Genomic DNA, 27895 nt, shown 5'->3' on the forward strand with positions numbered 1-27895 from the left:
ATGGGACAAAATCTAATAGAGGAAGGAAAGGAATTTGGAATCAACAAACCTCTTTCATTTGAAAACCTCTTCCTTTCTTATTAATCATATTATATGATTGTGAAAATGGGGGAGGGAGTTCTGTTAGTTGTGTCACCCCTTGATGATGAAACTATTGTTATGTATCGTTTTGAGTACTAATCAGAGGAAGTTATACACGATGAGTCATCTTAGAGCTGATGTCCACAACTGCTATATAAACAGGGCTATCTGAGAGACATGTATGTAGCAGCTTTAGAGTAAGCAGTGTTAGTGTTACAAGGCATAGAAGTGACGATAAGAATGAAGACCCTTCTGCTTCTGCTGTTATTATATGTAGCATCCTCCTCTGCTTTACCTGTGGCTCCAGAAACAGAAGATGAAGACAAAAACATCCAGCTTGTGGAGGTAAATATTTGCTATGAATTTCAAACACTCTAAATTAAATGGCAGGAAGGAACCTTCTTATCAATTTTGCAAAATTTTATCTTACAATTGTCAAACTGCAGTTGTATTTCTTATTTTTTAGAAACAGTCCTGATGTTCAAGAGGTATCAAGTTGCAGAAGTTTTAAGGGAAATATTTCCCCTTGGCACCAGCTTAGTTTTGTCTGAATTATGATTATGACTGTCAGAAGTGATATAATAAAGTAATAAAATACTACAGACACATGGCATTAATTATGTTATCTAGCAACCAGATTGTGTTGTTCTATAAAAACGTAGGCCCCAATTCAGCAAGGTACTTAACTCTGTGCCTCATTTTAAGCTCATAAATAGTCTCATTGTCTTCAACGGGAGTACTTAAAATGAGGCACATGTTTAAGTATCTTGCTGAATCAGAACCTTAATGGAGCAGCAGAACAAAAACGAACTAAATGATATAACCCTTGTTAAGATGTTATGACACTTTTTATTTTTTTTAAATGGGTAACTAATGTTAGGCTCCTAAATCCATATTTGGTTGATAATTAGATGGCTTCAAAAGTGCTGAGCATCCAGCATCCTCCATTGGTTTCATTGGAAATCGTAACTGAGTAGTGGCTGAGAGACAGATGCTATTAGCCTTTACTGATTTGAGCAGCCCCAGAGAAGTCAACTGGATTACTCGTGAGAGAAAGGGCTGTGGGGAGAGGTTGCAATATACAAATTTAGAGTAAATAACTGAAGAGTAAATTTTAGATTTTTAAAGATACATGTTGCAAAAGCTTTCATTGTAAAACAGGAAATCTAGAGGTCAGTAAGAAAACTGTACTGTATTATCTCTTACTGTTTAAATAAATCCCTGCAGAAAGTGACCTGTCTTGACTCCTCGAAAACACGGACCCCAGGCACATGGGTGTAATTTTGTAAATGTTTAAACTGTTCTGCACGACTTAATGAATACAAGTGACCCAAAGCACTGTTCTTGTTTTTGTCAGACTTATCTACGAAATTTCTACAAGCTTGAGACAGACAAGCAGTCTCACTTTAAGAATAAAAACGTTAACTCTCTAACTGAAAAACTCGAGGAAATGCAGGCATTTTTTGGGCTGAAAGTGACTGGGAAACCAGATGTTGATACTCTGGAGGTGATGAAGAAGCCCAGGTGTGGTGTACCTGATATTGGTCAATATGTCCTCACTGATGGAAATCCAAAATGGGAAAGAAAGGATCTGACATACAGGTAACATTTGTCTAAAGAATTTATTGAGCAAAAGAGTTAAGGCCAAAATTTTCATATGATATGCCAAAGGTTCCAAAGTTAGGCACTTAATTCCATATTTAGACACCTAGATAAGTGTTCTACTTTTAAAGGGAGGATGAAACCACTGTTAAAGTCTGTGGGAGTTGTAAATGCTAGGCACCAAATTTGAAATATTTTGGCATAAAACAATATATTCAACATAAACTACAAGCGTAGATACCAAAAAGTGTATATTATTTTTTGGGTTATTTTAAAGGATTGTGAACTACACACCAGATATGAATTCAGCAGATGTGGACAAAGCAATCCAAAAGGCGTTTAAAGTTTGGAGCGATGTGTCACCACTAACATTCAAAAGGATCTACGATGGCAATGCAGATATAATGATGTCTTTTGAAAATGGAGGTAAGAACGTTATACTAATACAAACATTAGCCTTCATCAGTTGTAGAAGTGCTTGGCAATAAGAATTAAGTTAATTATCCTTTCTCTTTTTTTTAGATCATCGTGACAATTCTCCCTTTGATGGGCCTGATGGACTCCTGGCTCATGCCTTTCAGCCTGGCAATGGTATTGGTGGAGATGTGCACTTTGATGAGGCAGAATCTTGGACAAAAGGCTCAAATGGTAGGAGATTCATCGCTACCCCTGTTTATACAGGATCAGATTGTGCAATCTTTGCTCATGTGAAGTTGTAACTTAGGCTCGGACCCACAAAAGACTGGGCTATAGGATATTCTGATGCGACTCTCTTTCAATCTCCCCTTTTGAAGTTGATACACTGTGTATAAATAATTATATATTAATAGGGTGAGAGGGGCGTGACTCTACAGTCCAGTGGTTCAGAGGTGGGAAGCCAATGTTCAAATCCCTTCTCATCAGGCAGAGGAGGGAATTGAATCAGAATCTTTCTCCTCCTGCATGAATGCCCTAATCATAGGGCTAAAACTTCTCTGGGAAGATTCCTCCTCATTCGCTGGCCATTTTGTGTGGCATTAGGCATGTTCTGAGCACACCTACTGAATTAGCCCCCACAGGTGTCTGGGTACCTGCCTGAGGCAGCAATGTGCCTGCCCAGACGTAGAAACATGGGATGTCTAGGGGACTTTTACAGTGAAAATTTTGGTGCTGGGGGAACTTAGGTGCCTACAGAGTTAAGTGGCAGCTGAACAGGGATTTTGAGGATCTTAGTGACACCTACATTTTGAATTTAGATGCCTAAAGTGGGAATTAGGCACCTAAGTCCTTACATGGACCTGACCCTTACTCCATGAGCTGTTCCTTTGATACCAGGTATTAGTGTGAATGAGGGTAGCAGAATCTGGCTCTCTGACTGGTTTTTCCTCCCTCGCTTCTACCACAAACTTATTTGAGGGAAACGGCTCTGTAGCATGACATGTTTTGGTGAGGTTCAGATTAGGTTGTTTCAGTCTGGGATGTTTTATGATGGGTTACACAAAAGAAATTGTGGTGCTTAGAAAAGTTAGTTTTCTTTGGCAGCAAGGAAACATCAGTTCATGCTGAAAATATCACAAACTCTTCAAGACAGGGATAGCACCTTTCTATGCCCAGAGCGAGCACAATGGGGGTTGATACTGACTGGGGTCTTTGGGCACCACTGCAATTCTCTTCTCATATATTTTCATGTAAATAAGGAATCATTTTATTAAAGTCAGTGACCCTCCATTTATTTCAATGGAATTATTCCTGATTTACACCAGTCTAAGAAGGAAAATTGGGGCATTTTTGAAGGGTTGGGGGGGTTACAGTAAGGGCAAGGGAAGAAGTATCTAGGGCCTGATTGGTTTATATGTCCATATAAAAAATCTTCTCCTTCTACATTTCTTTATATTATAATGTTTGCAGGATTACTGAAAGAATCTCGAGTGTCTCTAATATGCTTTGGGCTGGCATGTATAGGTATTTCCTACTTAGACAGCTGTACTATAGAGTCAAACACAGTTCACCTATTTTAAATGTACTTTTTTTTTTAATTCCTCAGGATACAACTTGTTCTTAGTCGCTGCCCATGAACTTGGCCATTCACTGGGTCTGTCTCATTCTACTGATCCTGGTGCCCTGATGTACCCCACCTATTCCTACACTGAGCCTAACGAATTTCGCCTTCCTCAGGATGACATTAACGGCATTCAAACGGTCTATGGTACAAAAAATAAACATTTAGTCATATGCTGGGTTAATTTCACTTTTATGCAGAATGCTGCTTAATCAATAAAAAATGTATATTTTAAGGAACATTCTTCTAATTCTAGAAACATTCTAGTGTTGCTGCACAGAGCAATTCCAGTTTTGCTGAGCTCCTGTTAACTAGAGGTGGGAAATGGCCATGAAGATGGTTTCACTGAAGTTTGGCTCCTCTGCATGCCCATTCTTGCAGACGTTAGTAGTTTTCTAGGAGCTAAACCTCACCTGTGCTGAGTTTAGGAGCTCTACAGACCTGAAGTTACCTGGCAGAACCCTGATTAATGACCACCTCCCCCCAATTTTTCATGAGAAGATTTTGTGTGTCCACCAAGTTCTTCATAACATTGGTTTTCAGCTATATTTCTCCATATTATATAATGCCAATTTTTCTTTAATCTTCATGTAGGACATTCAGATAACCCCGTTCAACCAACTGGACCCACAACACCAGTAACTTGTGACCCCAAATTGACTTTTGATGCTGTCGCTACCATGCGTGGAGAACTGCTGTTCTTTAAGGGCAGGTAACAACAAAGAACTTCTGAGTTACTTCTTTGAACTGCAGTACTTAAAAGGAAACAATATTCCAGATAATTTAATTTCCATCAGACATAGGGGGAAACAGTCACTTAGAAATGTAGCGCTAACAATAAAAATCACATAAAAAAAGGTGGCCCAAATTCTCTGATGATGGGTGCCTAGCTTTACCTAACATTTCTCTCAGGCATGACAAAATGCTTTAGCTGTTTCCAAAGTGGCTGCATCAAATGGTGAGATGGCTAAAGGGCACCAACCATTGTACTGTAGTTGCTAAGGAATTCTAATTGTTTTCAATGGGAACTATAACCCAGATTCTGCTATACACACAGCTCTGATCAGAGGAGAAGAACTTAAATGTTAGTGGTCTACTGGCTAAGGCTGGTAAAGGTGAGCCAGGACTCCTCCCTAGATTCTATTCCAAATACTCTGCCACTGTAATCAGTGGAATGATAGGTTTGTTACCAGTCTAGATTCAATTAAAAAGAGGGCAGCTGCAAACTGTTTTGCAATGGTATGTTTATGTGACATACTGGGCCACTACTTTGTCATGACCCCACCACATTGTAGGTCATTGGCAGGGATAGAACCTGTGACCTCCGGCACCAAAACTACTAAAGGATTAGCTCTAGTAGATAGCAGTCATAGCAGACTCTTTTTCTCATTGTGGATCAAACACTAAAGAGAGACAGAATCAGACACACTTCACCTTTGTATTACCTTTATGTCAGGTGCACGAACAGTTTATAATATGCACATTTTATTTAAACCAGGTATTTCTGGCGCAAGCATCCTCAGATGACAGAGGTCGAACTCAATTTCATTTCTTTGTTCTGGCCAAGTCTGCCATCTGGAATTCAAGCTGCTTATGAAAATGTTGAAAGGGATCAAGTTTTTCTTTTTAAAGGTAATGGAATCTGACATTTGTTAGTTCTTCTGATATATGAATTTACTGGGAATACTTTGCCCCACAGACTGTGCAATCCTCCTTAGATGACACTGCACGAAACAACTCAAACGTTCAAATTACAAAAGCCCCAGAAAATGTGTGAATAGTGAAATTAAAGGTTCCTTATCTATTTAATGTAAATGTTCTGAAAAGCAAGCTATGAAAATGGCTTCACTTTTCCTTCAAATCTAGTTTTATCATAGGAAATAACATGTGTCGATTAAGAAGCACTTTGGCTAAATTCAAAATGTGCTGTGAAGTAGATCACTAGCAGCCTTGAATTAATACACTAATTCTCAGTAGTAAGTCAAAGAACTAGCAGCTGTTTTGAAAAGCATTCAGCAAAGTATTGGTTAATTATTGATGCCACATCCAAAGGTCTGCTAGGCACCTTACAGAACACAGGTAACAAAAGACCTCCAGAGCTTTTAGAATCTAGGCGAAGACAGGACATACAGGTGAGGGTAACTACTAGAGGTAGTCAAAAAATGAAAACCTATTTATGTGAAAAATTTCAAAACTGTTTTTCTTTGGAAGTGTTCAAAAGTGACCACTTTTGGTAAGCAAACATTTTAAGAAGCATTTCAATAATATTTTTATTATAAATTTTGACAAGAATATTAGAAGGGATACAAAATTTTCCACAATCCCCATTCCTGACCCAAAATGTTGATAATGCTGACACTTGTTTGTGAAAAGTTTTGTTTTAGTAAAAAGGCCATTTGTTGATAAGAATAGCTGTCCCTTTGAAATAGTTCAACCAGCTCTTGTAACGATACACTTAAGAGGGAGAGGGAGAGAGAGAAAAGAACAGGGTTTTATACATAAGATCACCTGATCATTTAGATAAGACATATGCACTTATTAATAGTTAAGTTTCTGTATATATATATATATATATCTATTTAGACATGTATATGCCTCCATCATCAAAGTATCCAAACACATTCCAAGTATTGTTAATCTTCTGCATCCCAATAAACTGCTCTTGGTGGATTACTTAACAATTTGTAAAATTCAAGGAGTCTTCTCCCAAAATGTATAACGTGTATAAGTGTATGGGAAGGGTTCTTCTTGGACTCATTGCTCCAAGGTCTAATTCCTGAACCTGAAGGACATCTCCCCTAGGATTTATGCTATGTTTAAAATACAAAGATCAGCGCCATTCCTTAATTTACTGAAAGTAAAGCGGAGAATGAAATCTCAGAATCACTACTCAGCTATACATGTCTCTTGAAAATTAAGTTGCTTTGTTATCATCATTGTAATGAAAGTACTAAGCCAGAAGCAATGATCTGATGTTGTTTAGTATGAGCAGAAGCTGCTGGTGAAACATTTAATTCTATTTTTTCTTTGCAGAGAACAAATATTGGGTCCTCAGTGGGTATGACTTAGTGTATAACCACCCAAAAAGCATCTATGACTTGGGCTTCCCAAAAAATGTTAAGAGAATTAATGCAGCTTTCAATGATAAGAATACAGGGAAAACATACTTCTTTGTAGGTGGCAAGTACTGGAGGTAAGATTTCATGTTCAACAGACTTAAGGTATATTCTCTCTTTAGGCTTGGAGGATTAATATGGAAACATAAAATAAAATGTAATAGATTTGGATTCCACAAAACTGAATAGGGTTCACTGGAAGTTAGTTTTAAAACCTAAGGAGTCTAATAGAAAATGCTAACCTTTCTATAGGTTTTTTCCAACCATCCTGTAGAAATCTGTGGCAGGGATGTAATTACATTCTAGAGCAGGGATCGGCAACGTTTGATATGCAGTCCGCCAGGGTAAGCACCCTGGCGGGTTGGACCGGCTTGTTTACCTGCCGCATCCGCAGGTTCGGCTGATTACAGCTCCCACTGGCCGCGGTTCGCCGCTCCAGGCCAATGGGGGCTGCAGGAAGCGGCGGCCAGAACATCCCTCGGCCCACGCCACTTCCCACTTCTCTCAAACTTCAAGCTAAAAGAAGTATTAATATACTGGATTTTTGTTCCTTCAGTGTGAACAGTCAGATGGGTTTATGCTGTGTGATTATGCAATAGTTTGTGGTTACGTTTCTTTATATTTCATAGTAGCTCAGCAATCTTTTGCAATAAACTACTCCACTGAACTAACACCTGCATCACATTGCAATGGCTCTTCAGCTTCTCATCTGAAAACAGTTTAGAATTCAGTAGAATGGAGTTCTTGGAATCACAATATCAGGGGCATTGGGTGGAGATGGTTGCAGGGGCTGTAGCCACTCCAAAATTTGCCTTTGCCCTCCGGCAGCCACCCCGTAGCTGCTGCTGCTCTCTCCAGCCATCCAGCTCTGAAGGCACAGTGCAGAGAGTGGCAGTTGCTGGCTGGGTGCCCAGCTCCAGCAGCAGCAGCAAAGTAAGCCTTGGAGGGCTACTGGAGTGCCTGAGAACAGGCCCCAGCCCATCCCTGCCTGCTGGGGCACATTGCACAGGGCAAGTGCAGGATCCAGGACTACCCACAGTAGCCCAGACTGAACCGCTCTGGCCTGGGCTTCTGTTCCCAGCCCCCCACAGTTGCTGCTCCCCGAGGGCTCTGCTGGCCCCCGAGCTGGGTCCCCCTGCCTTGGCAGCTCTTACCAGGTGCGAGCAGCCAGCACCCTGTACTGCCCAGCTCTGGCTTCCAGCCTCTGACCTGGCCCCAGGGAAGTGCCACGGAGGGGGCAGGGCCTTGTGGCAATGTTCTGTCTGGCCCACCTCAGCTCCTCCACTGGGAGCTGGTGCTGCCCCTGCATAATATAACAGTAAACCCCTCAAAGATACACATGACTTTTACTTAATAAATAATATATCTGCTAGGCAGTTGACACTAAGACAAATATGATTTCAGAATTACATATACAGGCCTTCTGCTTCCCAGTGCTGGTGCTTCACTTTCCCAAGAAGCACTGATTGGCTAGGATGGGGTGGCCAAAGCTGTATATAGGCAAGAAGAGTGTTATTCATTTGGGGCAGCCTTGCAAAATTATCAAGTAAACTCACCAGCTCAGTCTCTCGCTTATCTTTACCAGACATGCAGTTCCTGCCTGTCCCTGCCCATTCAGCCAGAACTCCTATACATATGCACACATGCACTCCTGAGGTGAAAGCTCAATGGAAGTTTTGTATGCAAACCTGAAAACAGAATAGCAAGGATTTTAAGGGATCAGTTTGTTTAGCTCATTCTTAATGGATTTTCTACCAAGAATAGTCTCACTTATGTGTCAGGTTTTGTTTTCAACTTTTTAAATGTCATTTACTTACCATACATTATAAATATATTTCTTCTATGCAGATACGATGAAAACAGGCAGGCCATGGATCAGGGTTATCCAAAGAAGATAATCAATGAGTTCCGAGGAATTAGCAAAAATGTTGATGCTGCTTTCCAGAATGGTAGTAAGTAAAACAAATCTTTAAAAACAGTTTACTATACTAGAATATTTCTGCTTTTCTAGGTTGAAGAAATAATTAAAAGAAACAATCATTATTCAAATTCTCACTACTGTAGTAAGATCAGAAATTAACACAAACGAATATGTAGGTACTGTCAATGTTATATTTTGCTTTATAGAAATATTTGTTGGAAAACATTTCACCTATGAAATATAACCATTCAATTTATTTTTATTTCTAGGATACATCTATTTCTTCATAGGAACAAGACAGTTCCAGTTTGATCCTAACGTCAAGAGAGTTGTCAGTGTCATGAAAAGCAATAGCTGGTTTAATTGCTGATTAATTCCATTGATTTCCTTCTTGCGTGTTACAACTGTTTTATATGCAGTATTAAGCTATTAATAGATCTTAAAAAATCAAAAAAATTGTACTGATCTCTGGCCTGATCCTCTGGGAGTTCTGTCTGAATAGCTTCAGAATGTTACAGTACTGTCATTATGTAATTTATTGTATTATTATAGGCTGGACTTCCGATTACCCATAAATTATTTTATATTTGTCCTACCACTTCCTGTGTCTTGTGATCATTGCCACTGCTCAAGAGCTACACTCCTCTCCCGAGCACAGGCTGAGTAAATGGGCTGTGCCCAAGGAAATTACATGGAGTCTTAGGGGATAAAAATCTTCCCTCAACTCAAAAGCAGAAAATGGAGCAGCCACACCGCTCTCTACCATCCATGGCCCACTGGAAAATTTCTGTGGAGCCAAAATATCCCCTCTCTCCTCAATCCATTAGTCATACTCAAACCTCTCCCCTTCCCAGCCCCAAATTTCTCTCTATGGCCAACTGCTGAGCACTGCTTCTCTGACGCTTCATGTCATCCTTTTTGTCATACAGTGGAGCTGCATTACTCCTTCTACATTCTGGAACATTTACGGCCCAGAATTAATTCCTAAGAGAATCCACATTTTAAAAATAGAAAACAAAATGGCAAAATAGCTGGAGAGCCTGATGTTTTATAGCCACCTACATATTACACATTCATCAATTCATTTTCCAATTAAGGTGAAACAGAGATGTTCAGAGCCATGAAAGGGAGAACAAGTAGCTTAAACTTGATACAATTGGAGAGCAGAACAGTGATGGGATCTAAGCAATAGACAGACATAAAGCAATAGGAGAAGAAGATCCCATAGAAAAGCCACGAAAATAGTGAATTCAGGCAAACCTAGTGGCCCAGAGCCTAATTCCACAATACTGGGCTGCAGATGATGTTTCTATGATATAGTTGCCCACAAAACTGCATATGTTCATTACTCTCTAAAATGGGAGAGTAATGAATAACAGATGATGAATAAATAGTTAATATTCTTGTTTACTTGCATGCTTTTCTTTGCATGGGGTCTGAGTATTCATACAAAGAATAGCCGCTCCTCCTGGATAGGAATGAAACCTTTCACACGAATGCTAGCAAATAATAAATAACAAAGGGTTGAAATTAGAGCTGATTGGAAAATAGGAGCTTTTTCCAGTGCATATTTCTTCTATTTTTTTTTTTTTTTTTTTTTTTTTTTGGTCAAAAACCTGTGAATTTGTAGCCAAAAGCCACTTGCTGTGAAAAATCACTTTCCATGAAAAATTTTATGTAATTGAAAGGCCAGTTTTCCCTTGAAAAATAGTTTAAATGGAAGTTTTCGAACAGCCCTAGTGAAAATGAACAGCCATTCAGCATTTGAGGGAACACTCACTGTATTTGCAGTATTCTACAAGTTCTACTAATAAACATAAGACATGTAGGAATTACTATACCAAATCAAAGTAGTGATTCATGTAGTCTGGTACCCAGTCTCATTTATGGAATAATTTGCATTTAAGATGAATTTCTTCCTAATCTCAGGCATCTAGGGACTGCCATATATCCTGAAGCATGAGGGTTATAATTTTTTTAACTTCATTGTAAAATATGGATGTTCTTCTTCCTGTGAGAACAGTAACGTTAAGTGAGTAAAACACATATTGGTTAAGTAATTTTATTTACTTAGCTATCTATAGTATGTTCCTCAAGGATTTGTTGAGTTTACATTTACAAGTTTTCATTAATCAAAATAGAATTTAGAGATAAAAAAGAAATTACAGAAATCAAAACAAAGATGGTGATATGCAAGTGTGTAAAAACATTAATGAATTAATTTAACATAGGATGTAAAAACTTATCAAACTGCAATAAATCAAAGCCCTTTATCACAAAGACGTAAATTTATTTTAATCCTATTTCTCTCCTGTCCTGAGGAGTTGATTTAGGTCTAACTATGGATCCTTAATAGAGGTCTTCATCGATTTGCAAATCAACCTTAGATTAATAAATATTATAAAAAAATCTCATTAACGATTAAGCCAAAAGTTATTTTAAAAACTCAGAAATGTAAGCTGTTACTTGCTTACTAAAGTATCAACTTAGTTCAAAATTGTCTTACTTTCTGGATTTCAAACACAAATACTGCACATTAACCCAAGTACATATTTAATGATTGATTTATCTTATACTATATTTTTCCATATTATTTTCCATCTTGTTTTTATGCACCCTAATATTTTATTTAATTTTTTTGGCCACTGCTTCACATTGAGAAGAGGTTAGCATTGCACTGCCATTAATGATGTCCACGGATCAAATCCTGGCCTCACTGAAGTCAATAACAAAACTTCAACTGATTTTAGTGGAACCAGGATTTCAGAATCTATCTGTGTGTGGAATTATTTATTCCAGTGCAGGATAATTTGTCAACAGTTGTTTTTTTATGCTACTTAGTACTGGTCCACAATTACTTGCATCTGCCACAGCTGTTTCTTTTTCTAGCATTGAAAAGTCCTTCTCATGTGCTTGACAGTCTTTTTTAGTCTTGACTAACCTAAATAATTTTGTGTTGTGCAAGTTCTATCAAATAACTAGCACACACCCTCTTCCCCCTTCCCTCCCCACCCCCTTTCCAGATCATTAATAAACAAACATCACTGGTCCTACTATGGAACTTCGGGCACCCCTCTGTTAACCTTTCAATGTTGAAAATTAGCCATTTATTCTTACTCTTTGTTTTTTGTTTAGTCAAATCTAACCCATGAAGTACTTTAACTCTCAGCCACTCACTACTACAATTCTTCAAGGGTCTCTTAGGAGGGATTTGGAATATTCTCTCTTTCCTCCCTTGCAATGCAGCAGGCAACCAATGGAGGAGCTGAGAAATTACAGTTGAGAGGAAACAGCAGTTTCTCAGATCACTCCCATCTCACACCAGAGCCGCTGCTAATGCTATAGGGGAGAAAGTGGGGAAGTGATGCCCCTACCTCCTCCCTGTAGCTACAGAGCTAATTCAAACCTTGACAGTAACTCAGTTTTGAATACCTGTATAAAAGAGAGGCTCTTGCTCAACCAGAAGTTATGTGCTTGATGCAGGAATCATTAATTCTATGGACTGTGTTATCCGGGAGGTCAGATTAGATTATCACAATGGTCCCCTCTGGCCTTAAAATCTATTAATCTAATAAAAAATGTAACTTATAAATAGAAAGCACAGCTGAAGAAACACAGCCTCCATGAATAGTTAAAGACTCATTTTCTTACAAACATAGCTATCTTCAAGGGCAACAGTTCAGAGTTTTGAGGGCCTCAGGTTGGAAGTTACTGATCTAGCATAATGGACCACCAATCTGAATTTGAGTCCTTAAGTGCTATCATAACATCAATTAATAATAATAGAGCAGGTTTTCACATTGAGGCTAAGTAACGATAGAAACTGCTCAGCAAACAATGTTATACAATGAAACTGGGATTGTGTCCATCGTCCACTGACTTCCTCAGATGCTGGCTGAAAAGGACAGTGAAGCAACAAACATGAAAACAAGTGTTTCCTCAGAATGACACAGCCAGACACGGAGGATATTTGTCACAAGTTATTTTGCAAATGACAAGCGCTATCCTATCAGAGGCTCTGCTGCTCCTGAGAAGTGCTGAACCCTCTCAGCTCCCATGGACCCCCAGGGCCGCCCAGATGGGGGGGCAAGTGGGGACACCCCCCTGACCCCATCCCCCCCACAGCCCTAACCCCCAGCTCCGAGACCAGCCCCTCAGAGCCCGGACACCCCCCTGACCCCATCTCTCCACAGCCCTGAGCCCAGCCCCTGTGAGCCGGACACCCCCCTGACTCCATCCCCCCACAGCCCTGACCCCCAGCTCCGAGCCCAGCCCCTCTGAGCCTGACACCCCCCGACCCCATCCCCCCCAAAGCCCTGACCCCCAGCTCCGAGCCCAGCCCCTGTGAACCAGGCACCCCCCTGACCCCATCTCCCCACAGCCCTGAGTCCAGCCCCGTGAGCCGGGCACCCCCCAACCCAGAGCCCAGCTCCCCACCCAGCCCTGGGCAACAGTAGCACCACCCCCAGGCAGCGACAGCCCATTGGCACCAACCATCACCATCGCCCAGCAACAGCCCGTTATGTAACTGCAAATGTATACATACCATTAAAGCATTTAATGTTTTTAAATAATGTATTTTGTGTATTTTCAAATTATTACAAATTAATTTTTGGATGTATTTCACTAGTTATTTTTTACATTTCCAAATTCATGTTACTGTAGTATTGCAACTTTTTTTTATGGATGGGGCTCCTGAAATTGCTTTGCCCCAGGCCCCCTGAATCCCCTGTGCGGCCTGTGAACACCAATGGGACTGGGAGCAGTTCAGCCCCTGACAGGTTCCGGCTCTAATTTGTTACAGCTTGTGTGATGCCTGAAATGTCCCTTCTTCTAAACTACTCAGAGATTAGTGTCCTGTGGTGAATATGGTTAAAATGACAAACTAAGTTGTGAAACCATTTTAATTAAATGAAATAGACAGACAGACAGACTACTCACATGAGACCCAGCCTATGGTGCTGAGCAACGTTGTCTCATTGTTTTCTTGTACTCCCCATCTGCCTGTCTTATCCATCTGTTGTCTCTTGTCATATACTTAAATTGTAAGCTCCTTGGGGCAGTGACTGTCTTTTTGTTCTGTGTTCACACAGCACCTAGCACAACAGGGTCCATGCCTAAGGCTCCTAGACACTATGATAAGTGGGTATTGCAAGTGGGCAATGGGAGACTGATATAATGGGCCTATTGACAGCTCAATTACAAAAGAAAGATGATAGGAAGAGAGACAAGGTGGGTGAGGTAATATCTTTTATTGGACCAGCTTCAAAAGAAAGGGAGTGGGCACCTGACCAAAAGAGCCAATGAGAAGGCTAGAACTTTTTAAAATTGGGGGGAGGCTTTCCCTTTGTTGTTCTGTGGTTGTTCTCCAGAGAAAGGGAACAGAACAAAGTCAGGGCTATGACTATACTGTAAAAAGCTTTTTGTCAGGTATGGAAATCAATTGGAGTATTGTGTCCAGTTCTGGGCACTGCATTTCAAGAAAGCTGTGGAGAAATTGGAGACAGTCCAGAGAAGAGCAACAAGAATAATCAAAGGTCTTGAGAACATGACCTATGGAAAAGAGAAGACTGAGAGGGGACATGATAGCAGTTTTCAGGTATCTAAAAGGGTGTCATAAGGAGAAGGGAGAAAACTTGTTCACCTTAACCTCTAAGGATAGAACAAGAAGCAATGAGCTTAAACTGCAGCAAGGGAGGTTTAGGTTGGACATTAGGAAAAAGTTCCTAACTGTCAGGGTGGTTAAACACTGGAATAAATTGCCTAGGGAGGTTGTGGAATCTCCATCTCTGGAGATATTTAAGAATAGGTTAGATAAATGTCTATCAGGGGTGGTCTAGACAGTATTTGGTCCTGCCGTGAGGGCAGGGGACTGGACTTGATGACCTCTCGAGGTCCCTTCCAGTCCTAGAATCTATGAATCTATGAATCATCAGATTATACCTAGAACTATCCAAATATGTAAGTAGATTAGGAAATGTCTAGAAAGACGTGATTAGGTTTATTTCTTTTATTTTCTGTAAGGCTTGTGGACTCCTCTGTGCTAACCCCAGATGCTTTTGTTTTGCTTGTAACCTTTAAGCTGAACCTCAAGAGAGATATCTTGATGCTTAATTTTTGTTATTGTTTCTTTTAAGATCTAGCAAAAAGCCTAAGTTTCAGATGTATTTTCTTTCTTTTTGTTTTTAATAAAATTTACCTTTTTTAAGAACGGGATTGGATTTTTGGTGTCCGAAGAGGTTTGTGCATGTTGTTTAATTAGCTGGTGGCAACAGCTGATTTCCTTTGTTTTCTTTCTCAGCTCTTCCCCAGAGGTGGGGTGAATTCCCAAGTGTACCTTCCTGGGTCCCAAGGAGTTTTTGCATTTGGGTGGTGGCAGGGTTTACCAAGCCAAGGTCAGAGAAAGCTGTAACCTTGGGAGTTTAATACAAGCCTGAAGTGGCCACTATTAATTTTTAGAATCCTTGTGGGCCCCCACCTTCTGCACTCGAAGTGACAGAGTGGGGAATCAGCCTTGACACATGGTCTATCCAATGGGCTAGGAAACTGCTCTTTGTAGCAGCATTCTAAATGGATGTGAGTGGAGCAAGATCACATTTGTTAAGACCTAAGAAGGGCAGGATGTTGCAGTAATCAAGGCATGAGATGACAAGAGCTTGGATGGGAATGTTGGCTGTGTGGATATTCAAATCCCTGGTCCAATAAATATTTATACAAAGTGGAACAACTTCAATAGGACAAATTGAGTCTGTCAATAGCCCAGGGGTTAAAGCACTCAGCTGGGAATTGAAATACCCAAGTTCAAATTCCTGGTTTGAAATCAGGCAAATCGGAAACTTGGACCTGGACTTCCAATAAGCAAAGTAAATGGCTTAACCACCAAGCTATTCAAGGGAAGTGCGGGGGGGGGGGGTTCTCTCTTTGCAAGTAGGCTCAAAACTAATATGTTCCAGCAAAACGATTCCATTTTGACGAATCTGCTTTTTTGATTAAAAAAAAAACTTTAAGCAAAAATGCTGATTCGTCAAAATGGAATCGTTTTGCTGGAACTTACTAGTTTTGAGCCTACTTGCAAAGAGAGAACCCCCCCCCCCAAGTTTGATTAAAAACTTTAATCAAAAATTTCACAATCATCTCTAGTATTTACTGTCTTCAAATGGTTGCACAATCAGATGGTATTAGTTAACTTGTTTTGTGTCACCCCATCTTGTGTTATATGATATCTGTTGCTAATTAAAGCATGTTAAACTGTGAGTCATTCTACAGCAGACTTTATGAAACATCCTATTAACCATATAAACTGAGAAGCCTGAAAGACATGTATACCGAAAGTAGAGCCTGACTCCTGTTACGCTAAGGCAGAAATGAGGATAAGAATGAAGAGCCTTCCATTTTTGCTGTTACTATATGTAGCATTTTCTTATGCTTTTCCTGTACTTCCAGAAAAAAACAATGAAGGAGAAAATATGCAGCTTGTACAGGTAACTTCATTTTCTGAATCTAAGATGTGCTGAGCCCTTTCCTTTCAGATTTTAAAGCATCTGCATGTTTGAATTGGTCAAGACATTCTCATCGCATGAGGATGCCCCGCACAGCCATACACAGATCTTTTAAGCACACTTAGCTAAAACGGATAAAAAGCAGCATGAGTAGGAATTGTCAAGTGATTAAAAAAATGGAATGTGCAGTCTGTTTCTATTTAGCCAGATTCCTAAGACAAACAGCTGCTGGAGCACATGGAAATCAGAGGCACGAAAGCATAGTGTATGAATAATAGTGGTCCTAAGGTACTTTTTTTAAGATCTAAAAAAAGGTTGTAGAATTCATTTATTTATTTATTGTCAGGAGTATCTAGAGAAATTTTATGAGCTTCAACCAGATCCGGAGCATCTAGCATGGAGAAGGAGCACTAGCCCCATGGTTGAAAAAATCCAAAAAATGCAAGAATTTTTTGGGTTGGAAGTGACCGGGAAGCCAGATCCAGAGACTTTGGAAGTGATGCAGAAGCCCAGATGTGGAGTTCCTGATGTCGGACGGTATGGTTTCATTCTCCCAGGATGGAAAAAAAACAAACTGACATACAGGTAATATTTATGTCATTTTTTCTTGTGTTTAAAATGTGGTTATCATCTGAAAAGTAGCTCAAAAATTATCTTGTGGGTATCCTTATTTATTTTCTTTTTAAAAAACTCTCATAGCAAGTGTACTCAGTTAACACAAACAAAAGTTTGTTAGTTTTTCCCTGCCAGTCATGCAAATACACTCTGGACTCACGGAGTCTAGCTGGGTACTTTACCTCTTGGGCATAATTTCTAGTAAAGATTCTGTAGGCCAAATATGAGCCTCACTTACGCTTGTTACACCCCTATTGTCTTCAAATGATGTAATCAGTGGCAACTTAATATTGTTTCCAAAGTCAGTAGATATGACTTGCAATGCGCCCAAGGAGAAGATCTGTGGAACAGCAGCCATTTTGACAGGGTAGAACTGCTCTTTAAGAGGTCAGATATATATGATAGAACATGAGTATTATAAATATTAGAGATGGAAAAAACGAGTTATCACATTCCTGGCACACAGAATCCAAAGTGAGTTTTGAATGCTCAAGGATCATTGGTCAGGCCTCTTTTTGTATCTTCTAGTACAACATGTTGCCATTGCTGGATAAACTCTCTAGATCAGGGGTTGGCAACGTTTGGCACGCGGCTCACCAGGGTAAGCACCCTGGCGGGCCGGGCCAGTTTATTTACCTCCTGACATGGCAGGTTCGGCCGATCGTGTCCCCAACTGGCTGCGGTTTGCCGTCCCAGGCCAATGGGGGCGGCGGGAAGCCGCGGCCAGCACATCCCTTGCCCGCGCCGCTTCCCGCCGCCCCCATTGGCCCAGGACGGCGAACCGCGGCCAGTGGGGGCCGCGATTGGCCGAACTTGCCATGTCAGCAGGTAAACAAACTGGCCTGGCCCACCAGGGTGCTTACCTTGGTGAGCCGCATGCCAAACGTTGCTGACCCCTAATCTAGATAAACCATAAGTATTATTATTACAGCATATGCATTTATTTCTTTATTCCTACAGAATTGTGAATTACACTCCAGATATGACACAAACTGATGTGGATAAAGCAATCCAGAAGGCATTTAAAGTATGGAGCACTGTGTCCCCACTGACTTTCACTAGGATTTATAAAGGGATAGCAGACATAATGATTGCTTTTGGGACTGGAGGTACTGTAATAACTGTATGGAACTGGTAAGGTGAATTTATATTGTTGCCTACGGCAATGATATGGCGCTCTAATTTTTTTTCAACAAATTCCTGTTTAGCTCATGGTCGCTGTCCCCGTTATTTTGATGGACCCCTTGGTGTTCTTGGCCATGCCTTTCCACCTGGCAATGGTATTGGAGGAGATGTCCACTTTGATGAAGATGAACACTGGACAGAAGGCTCTGCTGGTAGGTCAATAAGGTCTCTTGTACTACATGTTAATGATACCTTATTGTAGTACAAAGTAAATGTTAAAAATAATTAGGATATTAAAGATCATCCTCAAATTTCTTTCATAGAACTGCTTGAAAAAAGATTTTAGCGGAAGGGTACATACTTCTCCTGAGCAACCTGGTTTGTTTAGATTGGGGTATCCACAGTGACTGACAGCAGATATACAAATTTGGCCTTGTCTACACTATAGGATGGAACCAGTGGTAAAGGTACCAAAGGCATAGCACTCTCTTAAGCACCAGCAGTATAGTGTGTCCTTGCTAATGCAGTAGCAATAGAGGCCACTGCAGTTTTGACCCATGTCCACACAAGAGCTGTAGTACATTTCTGCAGTACCTATCACACAGTTTCCAGCACAGCTCCCTCAAGTAGTGGTTTCTGGGATATTTCAAAAGGCCTTTTGGAATTCCCTGGGGAGCCATAGGAAATTTTAAAAGAGATCAAACTCCCAGAATCCTCTGGGGGAAATCACATTAACCCCCTAGTTCCAATACAATTTCTTAGTCCCTTTCTTATGTTCCACACCAGGCAGAGTAGGGACTTGAATCCAGGTCTCTCATATCTAGGTGAGTGTCCAAACCACTGGGCTATTGAATATTCAAGGATGGCCCACTCTCTTTTCCCTCTCTCTCTTCTTCCATTCCGCCCCTCCAGTGAAAAGTTTCAGGAAGTCTTGGTTTAATTCTTCAATGGAACAAAAAGAAATGTCCAAACCTCACCTTTTGATGGCAAAATGGAATTATTGTTTTCCAGCCAGCCATGCTCAGGAGATCTAGGTTCAATGCATTGCTCTGCCACAGACTTGTGGGCAAGTCATTTGACAACTCTGGACCTCAGTTTTTCATCTTTAAAGGAGAGATAATAATTCTTCCTTACCTCACAAGGGGTTTGTGAAGCTAAATCTATTAATGTCTGTGAGGCACTCAGATACTACATGGATAACTATAGGTATCAAGATAACTGAGCAAATCTAATTTCTCCTGTTTGTTGAGATGACATTAAATCAGAGTGAAACCAGAGCTCCTTTGTCTGATGTGTTTTATTAGGGGATATTTTAAATAAACCATGGACCTAGAAAAAATCTATTTATAAAAGGGAGAACATTGAGTCAACGCTATTTTTAAATATATATTTCCTGCCCAAACTGTGTGTACCATGTGTGCAGGGAAGAAAGTCCCAAAGAACAACAATTTAGTGCCTTAGGCATAAATATGAGTATTCCTCTTGTTCTAATCCTCCTACTATTGATAGTTCTGAATCATTCTGAATCACCATACAGTCAGGGGTAGGTACATTGGAAAGCCTTTCCTGGCAATTCATCAAAACTGCTCCCACTCTCACCTCCAGCTACCTACTCACTCAGCTCAGCTAGTTTCAACAACTTCAGGAAAGAGCCAAACAGCCACTGCCTTCTTGACTCTGGAAGAACATCGCCTTCAGGGCTTAAATTCTCATAGATGATTTCCTGGAGCCCCTCCCCACACACACACACACACATACTCTTCCCATTCAGGGCTCCAGGTTTCAACTGTGGAGTGGAGGAATATCAGGGCTTTAACCCTATGGGGCATGCTGGGCTTCATCCCCATGGGTTGTGCCAGGGCTTGCCCCACAGGTTTGAAAATATTTACCTCTGGACAGCTCTAGCAAAATTTAAGCCCTGAACGCCTTGTTTATATAACATGTTTCATACTATATCCCTGCACCAGTGGTTTGAGGTATATACTGTGATGGCTGTAGAATCACTAAGATCCTCTGTAGCCCTTGTGTGTTGAGCAGTAAGCTGGACTTCCCAGTTGCAGGCCTGTAGACACAAATACGTCTAAGCTGTCTTGCACCTATGCTTTTTTTAGGGTTCAACTTGTTTCTGGTTGCTGCTCATGAGTTTGGCCACGCATTGGGTCTCTCACATTCCACTGACCGTGGAGCTTTGATGTTCCCAAATTATGCCTACATCAACCCCACTGAATTCCTGCTTTCCCCAGATGACATTAATGGTATACAGGCCATTTACGGTGAGTAGAATCCATCTCCTCAAAAAAAACAGAAACAAACAATATCTCAAACAAAGCGAAATCATTTTTAACTAATTATATTCCAATATTGTTCCTCTGTGTGTGAAATACATGACTATCCCCACACATTTTGATATATTCTTTTTAAACTGCTTTCCCTAGGACCCTCACCTAACACCCCGGATGAGCCAGCCAGACCCACATCACCTAAAACCTGTGATCCTATGGTGTCTTTCGATGCCATCACCACACTGCGCAGAGAAGTCATGTTTTTTAAAGACAGGTAAACCCAATCCCTCTTCAAATGACATTAACCTTTGTTTGGATGTTTCCTTTACATTATTTCTTAATGACTGATCAGCACCATAGATAGAGGGATTGAAAGAAAGAAAAGGAGATTTCAGAATTAATAACCCACAGAAATAAGAGATGTTGTATTGTTAACAGTGAAGCTATTTACAAACTCGCCTACATTTATACTAGAGGTGAAGTGAGTCTTCTGGCAAGAGTTGCTTGTCTTTCCCAGAAAATATCTCAGGCCCAGCAAAGGTCTATGATTCATTTCAAAATAAGCATATGGTCAAATTGAGTTGTGAGATAAGTAAATGCTACCATCATTTGCAAAGGAATGGTTATGTTCCTGTAATACCGCTTGGGGCCAAATTCAGTTCTCAGTTATACCTGTACAAGCCCACAGTCGGTGGGAACTCATAAGTTAGCCGATCAGAATCAGACTCGTTATTTTGTGTGTCCGGATCCTCTAGCTGATTCTTTCATGTTAGAATGTGGCACAGGAACTACCCAATCCCTCATCTAGTCCTAACTTATATTCTTAGTCAGTCAACACCAAGGTTGGACTGGTCAGTCAATAAAACGGGGTTCTTAGAAGTAGCTGATATATTTGGATATTTGACTGCAGCAAGTGACAGAATTTTCTTTCCCAGTATGGCCAATATTTTACTTTCTGGCATGGTGAAATCACTGACCGATTAATAGAATGCACATGGTATCCTGCTAGATTCCCTTGACAAGAAAGAGGTTATAAGTCCCATCACTGTTTACAGTGTTATGAATATACAGAAATGTATGTGAGTTTATTATTTACTGTGAAAATTGTATCATATTTAAAACAGGCACATATGGCGAGTTTATCCTGGTAATTCAGAAGTTGAACTTGAATTAATTTCTACATTCTGGCCTTTTCTGCCATCTGGTATTCAAGCTGCTTATGAAAATATTAAAGATCAGATTCTATTTTTCAAAGGTAAAATATGTGTGATTTTCTCTAAATTCTTCGTACATGTAATTTTTGGGAGGACATGGGAAGAAAGCACAGGGTACGTAGTGTTTCAATGTGCATAATACCTATGCACCTGGAATACCTATGCCAATGGGAGGATTTTCCCACTGATGTAGGTAATCCACCTCCCCAAGAGGCCATAGGTAGGTTGATGGATGAATTCTTCTGTTGACCTAGCACTGTCTTCACGGGGGGAGGGAGGGAGTAGCGGGGAGAGGTAAGATTGCTATAGCTACATCTCTCAGGGGTGTGGATTTCTCACACTCCTGAGAGATATATCTACACCAGTGTAAGTCCTTTTATAGACCTGGCCTGTAAAGAATGAACAATTACAGGAAATTTTACCTAGTTTTCCTTACATGGGACTTCATGAATTCTGCTACTGTGCAGGCCCATGTGTTACTTCCACTAAGCAAATGCACTTGTGTTAGGGTGACCAGACAGCAAGTGTGAAAAATTGGGTCAAGGGGTGGGGGGCAATAGGAGCCAATATAAGAAAAAGACCCAAAAATCGGGACTGTCCCTATAAAATCAGGACATCTGGTCACCCTAACTTGTGTTTGTTTGGCTTGTCATAAACCACAGGTGAAAGATTACAAATCTTCTTGTTGCTGTTGTTTTTAACAGGGAATAATTTCTGGGTTATCAGTGGGTACCAGGTGCTCCCTGGTTATCCTAAGAACATCAACACGTTGGGTTTCCCAAGGAGTGTTAAGAAAATTGATGCAGCTGTTTCTAATAAAAACACAGGAAAAACAGACTTTTTTGTAGGTGACAAGTATTGGAGGTAAGGTCAATGGCTAAAAATTTTGCTTTCTGCTTGACTTCCATGCAACCTTCATGTGTGCATTTAAAGATAAGATTTGCCCTTTAAATATTTAGACAGCTAGGACACTTTAATAAGGAATATATTTTAATTTTCAAGGAAAGCATTTGTTTAAATGACTCCTGAACTGAGAAAAGAATATACCTTTGCTTCTCTTTCGAAGGCCTGTTTAACAGGACTGTCAATACAGTACTCTGCATGTAGATTTCTTTTGGTGCACTGTACAAGACAATAAGAGTATTCAAGGAAAATGGCAGAAGCCTTAACACTTGGGACTTTTACAAATAAAGTGAGCAAAAAACTAGAAAATGTACTATACAAAGCAATTCTCTGTTGGCAGGGAGATGGACTGGATGATCCAACAGGACTTTACCTTCTCTAACTTCTGTACAAATAACAGTAAATTGACTCACAGTGTAGGCTTATGTCTACCCTATGAGATGGAAGCGCGATTCCTTTCTCACATATACAGACTTGTGGTTAGCTCTTGTTAAGTCAGCATGAGTATAAATAGCTGTGTAGTCACAGTAGCATGGGTACGTGCAGTGGAAGCATGGCTTAGCCATGCCAAGTACGAATTCACCTGCAACTGATAGGTACAATGAAACTAACTGTCCTTAACTCTCCATCATTTATCTGCTTTGTATTGGATTTGCAATACATTTAAGCCAAACTCTGCTCACCTAATTCACAGGAGTGCCTTTTAGCACCCAAATACCAGAGAAATAAGATGCAGGGAGATAGGACAGATAATAAACTAGTCATGTGAGTGGCCCATTATCAAAGCTGGTCATTATTCAGAGATCCCTGGTATGAGTCAAAGAGGCTTTATCATCATTGTGTATTTCCTTAGTCTGATGAGTCAAGTCAGCCATACAATGTTCGTTGAATTTATACTTGTCTGTGGTTTCCTATTGTTTGTATTTACTGGTTTTGGAAAGAACCTTTGCAATAACATATGCAGCTGTTCTACTGGCCTGGTTACAGGGCAAAGGACATTAGCTGCCCACATAAAAGCTAACATACAGAGTTTTAAAATGTAGTATTAAAACAGTAATTGTTTCAGAACCACAGCCTTCCTCCAAAAAATGTCTCATATCCAAAGACAATTAAAACAAATTATTTTCTTTTTGTTTCAGCATGGAGTTCTCCTAGTTTTTCTGAACAAAGAACCATTTAGTTCCTCCTTTCACCTGCTAAAGTCAACCCGGCATTTTATTAACGGTCCTTCAGGCCAATGAGTACTGGGTCCATCAGAACTGACCTTAATTTGACTAGATGGAGGATCAAAGAGTGATAAGCCAGTTCCCCCTCTCTCTAAATTTCAAAGCCGAGTATGCTTCCAGGTTACAAGCAATGGACAAAGCTTAAATGCCAAACGTAGTGCCTCCATATGGTAATACATAGATTCACAGTTTTTAGGGCCAGAAAAGATAATTAGATCATCTAGTCTCACCTCCTGTATAACACAGGTCATTACATTTCACACATTTACCTCTGCATTTAGAACAGTAAATTGTGTTTAACTAAAATACATGTTCTAGAAAGTCATCCAGTCTTGACTTGAAGAGATAGAATGTCCACCACTTCCATTGGCAGTTTTTTCCAATGGCTAATCACCCTCACTGTTACAAACTTGTGCCTTGTTTCTAATTTGAATTTGCTTTTATTCAGCTTCCAGCCAGACACTTACTGGAGCTCTGCCACATCAGAGTTTGCTCCCACATTACACACACACTCCTGCAAAGAGACAGGCTTGTGGAGGAGAAATAACTCTGTGGTTTGAGCATTGGCTTCCTAAACCCAGGGTTGTAAGCTCAATCCTTAAGGGGGCCATTTAGGGATCTGAGGCAAAAATCTGTCTGGGGATTGGTCCTGCTTTGAGCAGGGAGTTGGACTAGATGACCTCCTGAGGTCCCTTCCAACCCTGGCATTCTATGATTCATAGGTTTAAAGGTCAGAAGGGTCCATTGTGATCATCTAGTCTTGAGTTGCTGCATGTGCTTAACTTTGTGAAATGTGGGTAGCCTAATGAAGTCACTTGGTCTACTCACAGTGAATAAAGTTAACCATGTGCTTAAGTCTTTGCAGGATTAGGGCTTAAATTCTTGCAAATCCATTCCACCCTGTTATATCATTCAGGTATGAGGAAAGCAGTCAATCCATGGAAAAAGGCTATCCAAGACAGATAACAGATGACTTTCCAGGAATTGGCAAGAATGTTGATGCTGTTTTCCAGCATAAAGGTAAGTGGAATGAACTTTCAAGTAAGTGGAAGATTTGCACTGTTGTAAATTTCAGAAGAATTAAAAATATTATTAGTCATTATTATATTAGTCACATTATATGCCAATATTATTATTACCTTGCTAAGAGCAGAAAGTAACAAGAGGTTTTCTGTGCATATGGAAGATGTTATTTTGCTATTGTCTCCAGCATTATTTGTTAAAACAGAGCTACAAATGACTTGTACAATATAATCATTCCTCTTACTTTTATTTCTAGGATTCTTCTACTTTTTCCATGGATCAAAGCAACGGGAGTTTGACCCTAACGCTAAGAGAGTTATTCGTGTGATGACGAGCAATAGCTGGTTTAACTGTTAACATTAAACATTATTATATGCAACTTAAGAAAAGAAAGTCTAGCTAGCTAGCTTTCTATAAAATAGTCCATCACTGTGATATCAAAGCACCTAGTATATTGGAAAGGCAAACGGGCTGTTTTTTCATGAATGTCTACATTCTCAGTATTGTCCATATTTAGTGTATGTCCAACAGTCAAAGCAGAGCTACAGTCTTCGATTTCTTTTCATAACAAAGTATAACATATTCATGTGTGTTTTATACTCTGAATGGACTTCTCACTGTCTTGAAAATAAAGCGTTTTATACTTGGTACTAACTGCCGTCTGCTTCATCTGTTCATGACACTTCACATTTCTAAAACAGAAAAGGTCTGAAGGACTTGACACAAATACGCTGAATATATTTTAAAATTACATATCCCCATCTTTTCACTTTTTCTTTCGCAACACCTCCAAGCTCCTGCCTTGTTCTGTCCATATTGCCAAAGCTCTCACCCAGGCCCTTATTGTCTTGTGTCTTAAGCTTGTCATCATCTCCACTTCGGCCTTGACTGCTTCAACCTTTACCCTCTCATATCAATTCAGAATCACCCTCCTGGCTTGTTGCTTCAACTATGTCACCCCTTTCTCTTGCATTAAGTATCTTCTTAGAACATAATGTCCATTCACAATTTAGCCCTGTTCTGTTCAGTTAATCCATTATCTTACCACACGTAAATCTTTGTGCCATCAACAATGCCAGCCTTTCCCACCCATTAGTCTACTTCTAACTCAAATACTTCTGTGCTGGTTAGATGCAGGTCCCTAATGCAGTTTAAACTAGAAGTGGCTTACAATAGAAAATATTTGCTAGCCACCCCCAATTTTGTGGGAGAGAAAACTTGTTGGGGCTGCCAGCTTCCCAGACTATGAAATGGGCACTTCTTGGCAGGAGGTTATTGTAGCCTTTCATAACCATTGCCCAGTGATGCAACTGTCTGAAGATACCCTTTCTGATTATTACACACTCAGGATGTTGCTGACAGATTGTAGTGGAGGTTGGTGGGATATGTAAAATGACTCAGCCTACTCCCTGTTTTGATCCATCTCTATCATAATTTCAGTAAAGAGTGTCTAGAGGACACAACTTCATGGCATGTTTACAGAAGCTGCCAAGTCAGTCAACACCCCAACTTACAAACAGAGGCAAGGCTATTATCAGACACTGTACTCTGCCTTGGCTGTTTAATAAAAAAAAATGTTTGTTTTACCTGCAATAAAAGTTTAATCATTAAGCTAGAAAAGAAATTATTCCACATCCCACAGAATATAGGTGAGGTTCCCAGCTCTTCAGGTAAAAGCACAAATAATTGAAATAAATCTGTACCCCATTCCATTCCCAGCTGAAATATTGTTTGGTTACCAGAATAAATCCTTTGTCTAAATGAGAATTTGCCTTCAATAGTTACATACTTATTCCCTATGTTTCCTGACATGCGGCTATTTTCAGTTTGTTAAATACACACATGTGGAATGTGTTCACAGCTTATTAGCAAAGGAAAAGATAAGTGGGTGTCCTTTTTTTAAAATTCTTCTTTATCATATACAAAGAAGTCCTGCAAGTTCCTCCGAATACCCAAAAAGGGCTTGATTTTTACCTTAGAGATACTAGTACTATCAAATCGTGTCTTCCCTGTTTGACGCTGGATGTTTCCTTGGAGGACTAGAAAACTGGAATGGGAGCTTCATCAGCCCTTTACTTAAAAGGAAGGGGAGTTGAGTCTTTACAAAGGACCTTTCCACCCAACTCTTTGTTGGGCACTACAGCTAAATATAATTGTTAAAAAAATCTAAATCGTCTGACTCAAATTCCCAGATACTCTCAATTACTTACATATCACTTGTTACTTCTGCTGCCATATTCCTACTCATTAGTGACTACAGACTCTAGAAAGAAAGACAGGATGAAAAAGACACGAAAACAAGCAAAGTCTACTCCTCACATGCCTTTTAGGACATCTTACATGGCAAAGAAACAAAGGCCATTTGTTTCTTTGGCAGGTCATATTTCATGTTTATTTTAACCAATATTTTTCAAAGGAGACCATATCATGGTACTGTGGAGTAAGTGACTTATTAAATTATATAGATTATATACAAAACCATGTTACACAAAACCATGTTTCCTAATGTCATGTACTTTTCACATATACAGTGGAGTGGCAATCAAATTGGTGTACAAAATGTGACCTTTTTATTCAGTAATATGAATCATAGAATCATAGAAGATTAGGGTTGGAAGAGACCTCAGGAGGTCATCTAGTCCAACCTCCTGCTCAAAGCAGGACCAACACCACCACCAACTAAATCATCCTAGCCAGGGCTTTGTCAAGCCGGTCCTCCTTAAAAACCTCTAAGAATGGAGATTCCACCACCTCCCTAGGTAACCCATTCCGGTGCTTCACCACCCTCCTACTGAAATAGTTTTTCCTAATATCCAACCTAGACCTCCCACACTGCAACTTGAAACGATTGCTCCTTGTTCTGTCATCTGCCAGTACTGAGAACAGCCAAGCTCCACCCTCTTTGGAACCCTCCTTCAGGTAGCTGAAGGCTGCTATCAAATCCCCCCCTCACTCTTCTCTTCTGCAGACTAAATAACCCCCTCAGCCTCGCCTCGTAAGTCATGTGCCCCAGCCCCCCGATCATTTTTGTTGCACTCCGCTGGATTCTCTCCAATTTGTCCACATCCCTTTTGAAGTGTGGGGCCCAAAACTGGATGCAATACTCCAGATGTGGCCTCACCAGTACCGAAGAGAGGGGAATCATTGCTTCCCTCAATCTGCTGGCAATGCTCCTACTAATACAGCCCAATATGCCGTTAGCCTTCTTGGCAATGAGGGCACACTGCTGACTCATATCCAGCTTCTCGTC

The 27895-nt window shown here is 40.2% G+C and overlaps 2 protein-coding genes across 2 annotated transcripts; both read left to right on the top strand.

Moving 5' to 3' along the window:
* Positions 1-265: 265 nt before the first annotated feature.
* Positions 266-9356, top strand: LOC128829995 (matrix metalloproteinase-18-like). The gene is made up of 10 exons (XM_054015577.1): positions 266-426; positions 1439-1683; positions 1961-2109; positions 2206-2331; positions 3707-3868; positions 4316-4433; positions 5220-5353; positions 6755-6914; positions 8686-8789; positions 9028-9356. Exons 1-10 carry the CDS (start codon positions 322-324, stop codon positions 9126-9128), a joined length of 1404 nt encoding a protein of 467 aa, XP_053871552.1. The 5' UTR covers positions 266-321; the 3' UTR covers positions 9129-9356.
* A 6675-nt stretch (positions 9357-16031) lies between these two features.
* On the top strand, positions 16032-25299 carry LOC128829996 (matrix metalloproteinase-27-like). Its single transcript, XM_054015578.1, has 10 exons — positions 16032-16239; positions 16604-16842; positions 17833-17981; positions 18081-18209; positions 20109-20270; positions 20433-20553; positions 21404-21534; positions 22198-22357; positions 24539-24642; positions 24902-25299. Exons 1-10 carry the CDS (start codon positions 16123-16125, stop codon positions 25000-25002), a joined length of 1413 nt encoding a protein of 470 aa, XP_053871553.1. The 5' UTR covers positions 16032-16122; the 3' UTR covers positions 25003-25299.
* The last annotated feature ends 2596 nt before the right edge of the window (positions 25300-27895 follow it).

The sequence above is a fragment of the Malaclemys terrapin genome, chromosome 1, assembly GCF_027887155.1.
Source record: "Malaclemys terrapin pileata isolate rMalTer1 chromosome 1, rMalTer1.hap1, whole genome shotgun sequence".
NCBI classification, from domain to species: domain Eukaryota; kingdom Metazoa; phylum Chordata; order Testudines; family Emydidae; genus Malaclemys; species Malaclemys terrapin.

What these genes read in the sequence shown, in the direction of transcription:
- LOC128829995 (XM_054015577.1), top strand. Translation starts at nt 322, where the DNA reads ATGAAGACCCTTCTGCTTCTGCTGTTATTATATGTAGCATCCTCCTCT. An exon ending in AGAAAGGATCTGACATACAG is followed by an intron (nt 1,684 to 1,960) that starts GTAACATTTGTC and finishes GTTATTTTAAAG; the next exon opens with GATTGTGAACTACACACCAG. An exon ending in GTAGGTGGCAAGTACTGGAG is followed by an intron (nt 6,915 to 8,685) that starts GTAAGATTTCAT and finishes TCTTCTATGCAG; the next exon opens with ATACGATGAAAACAGGCAGG.
- LOC128829996 (XM_054015578.1), top strand. Translation starts at nt 16,123, where the DNA reads ATGAGGATAAGAATGAAGAGCCTTCCATTTTTGCTGTTACTATATGTA. An exon ending in AAAATATGCAGCTTGTACAG is followed by an intron (nt 16,240 to 16,603) that starts GTAACTTCATTT and finishes ATTTATTGTCAG; the next exon opens with GAGTATCTAGAGAAATTTTA. An exon ending in GTCATGTTTTTTAAAGACAG is followed by an intron (nt 20,554 to 21,403) that starts GTAAACCCAATC and finishes TATTTAAAACAG; the next exon opens with GCACATATGGCGAGTTTATC.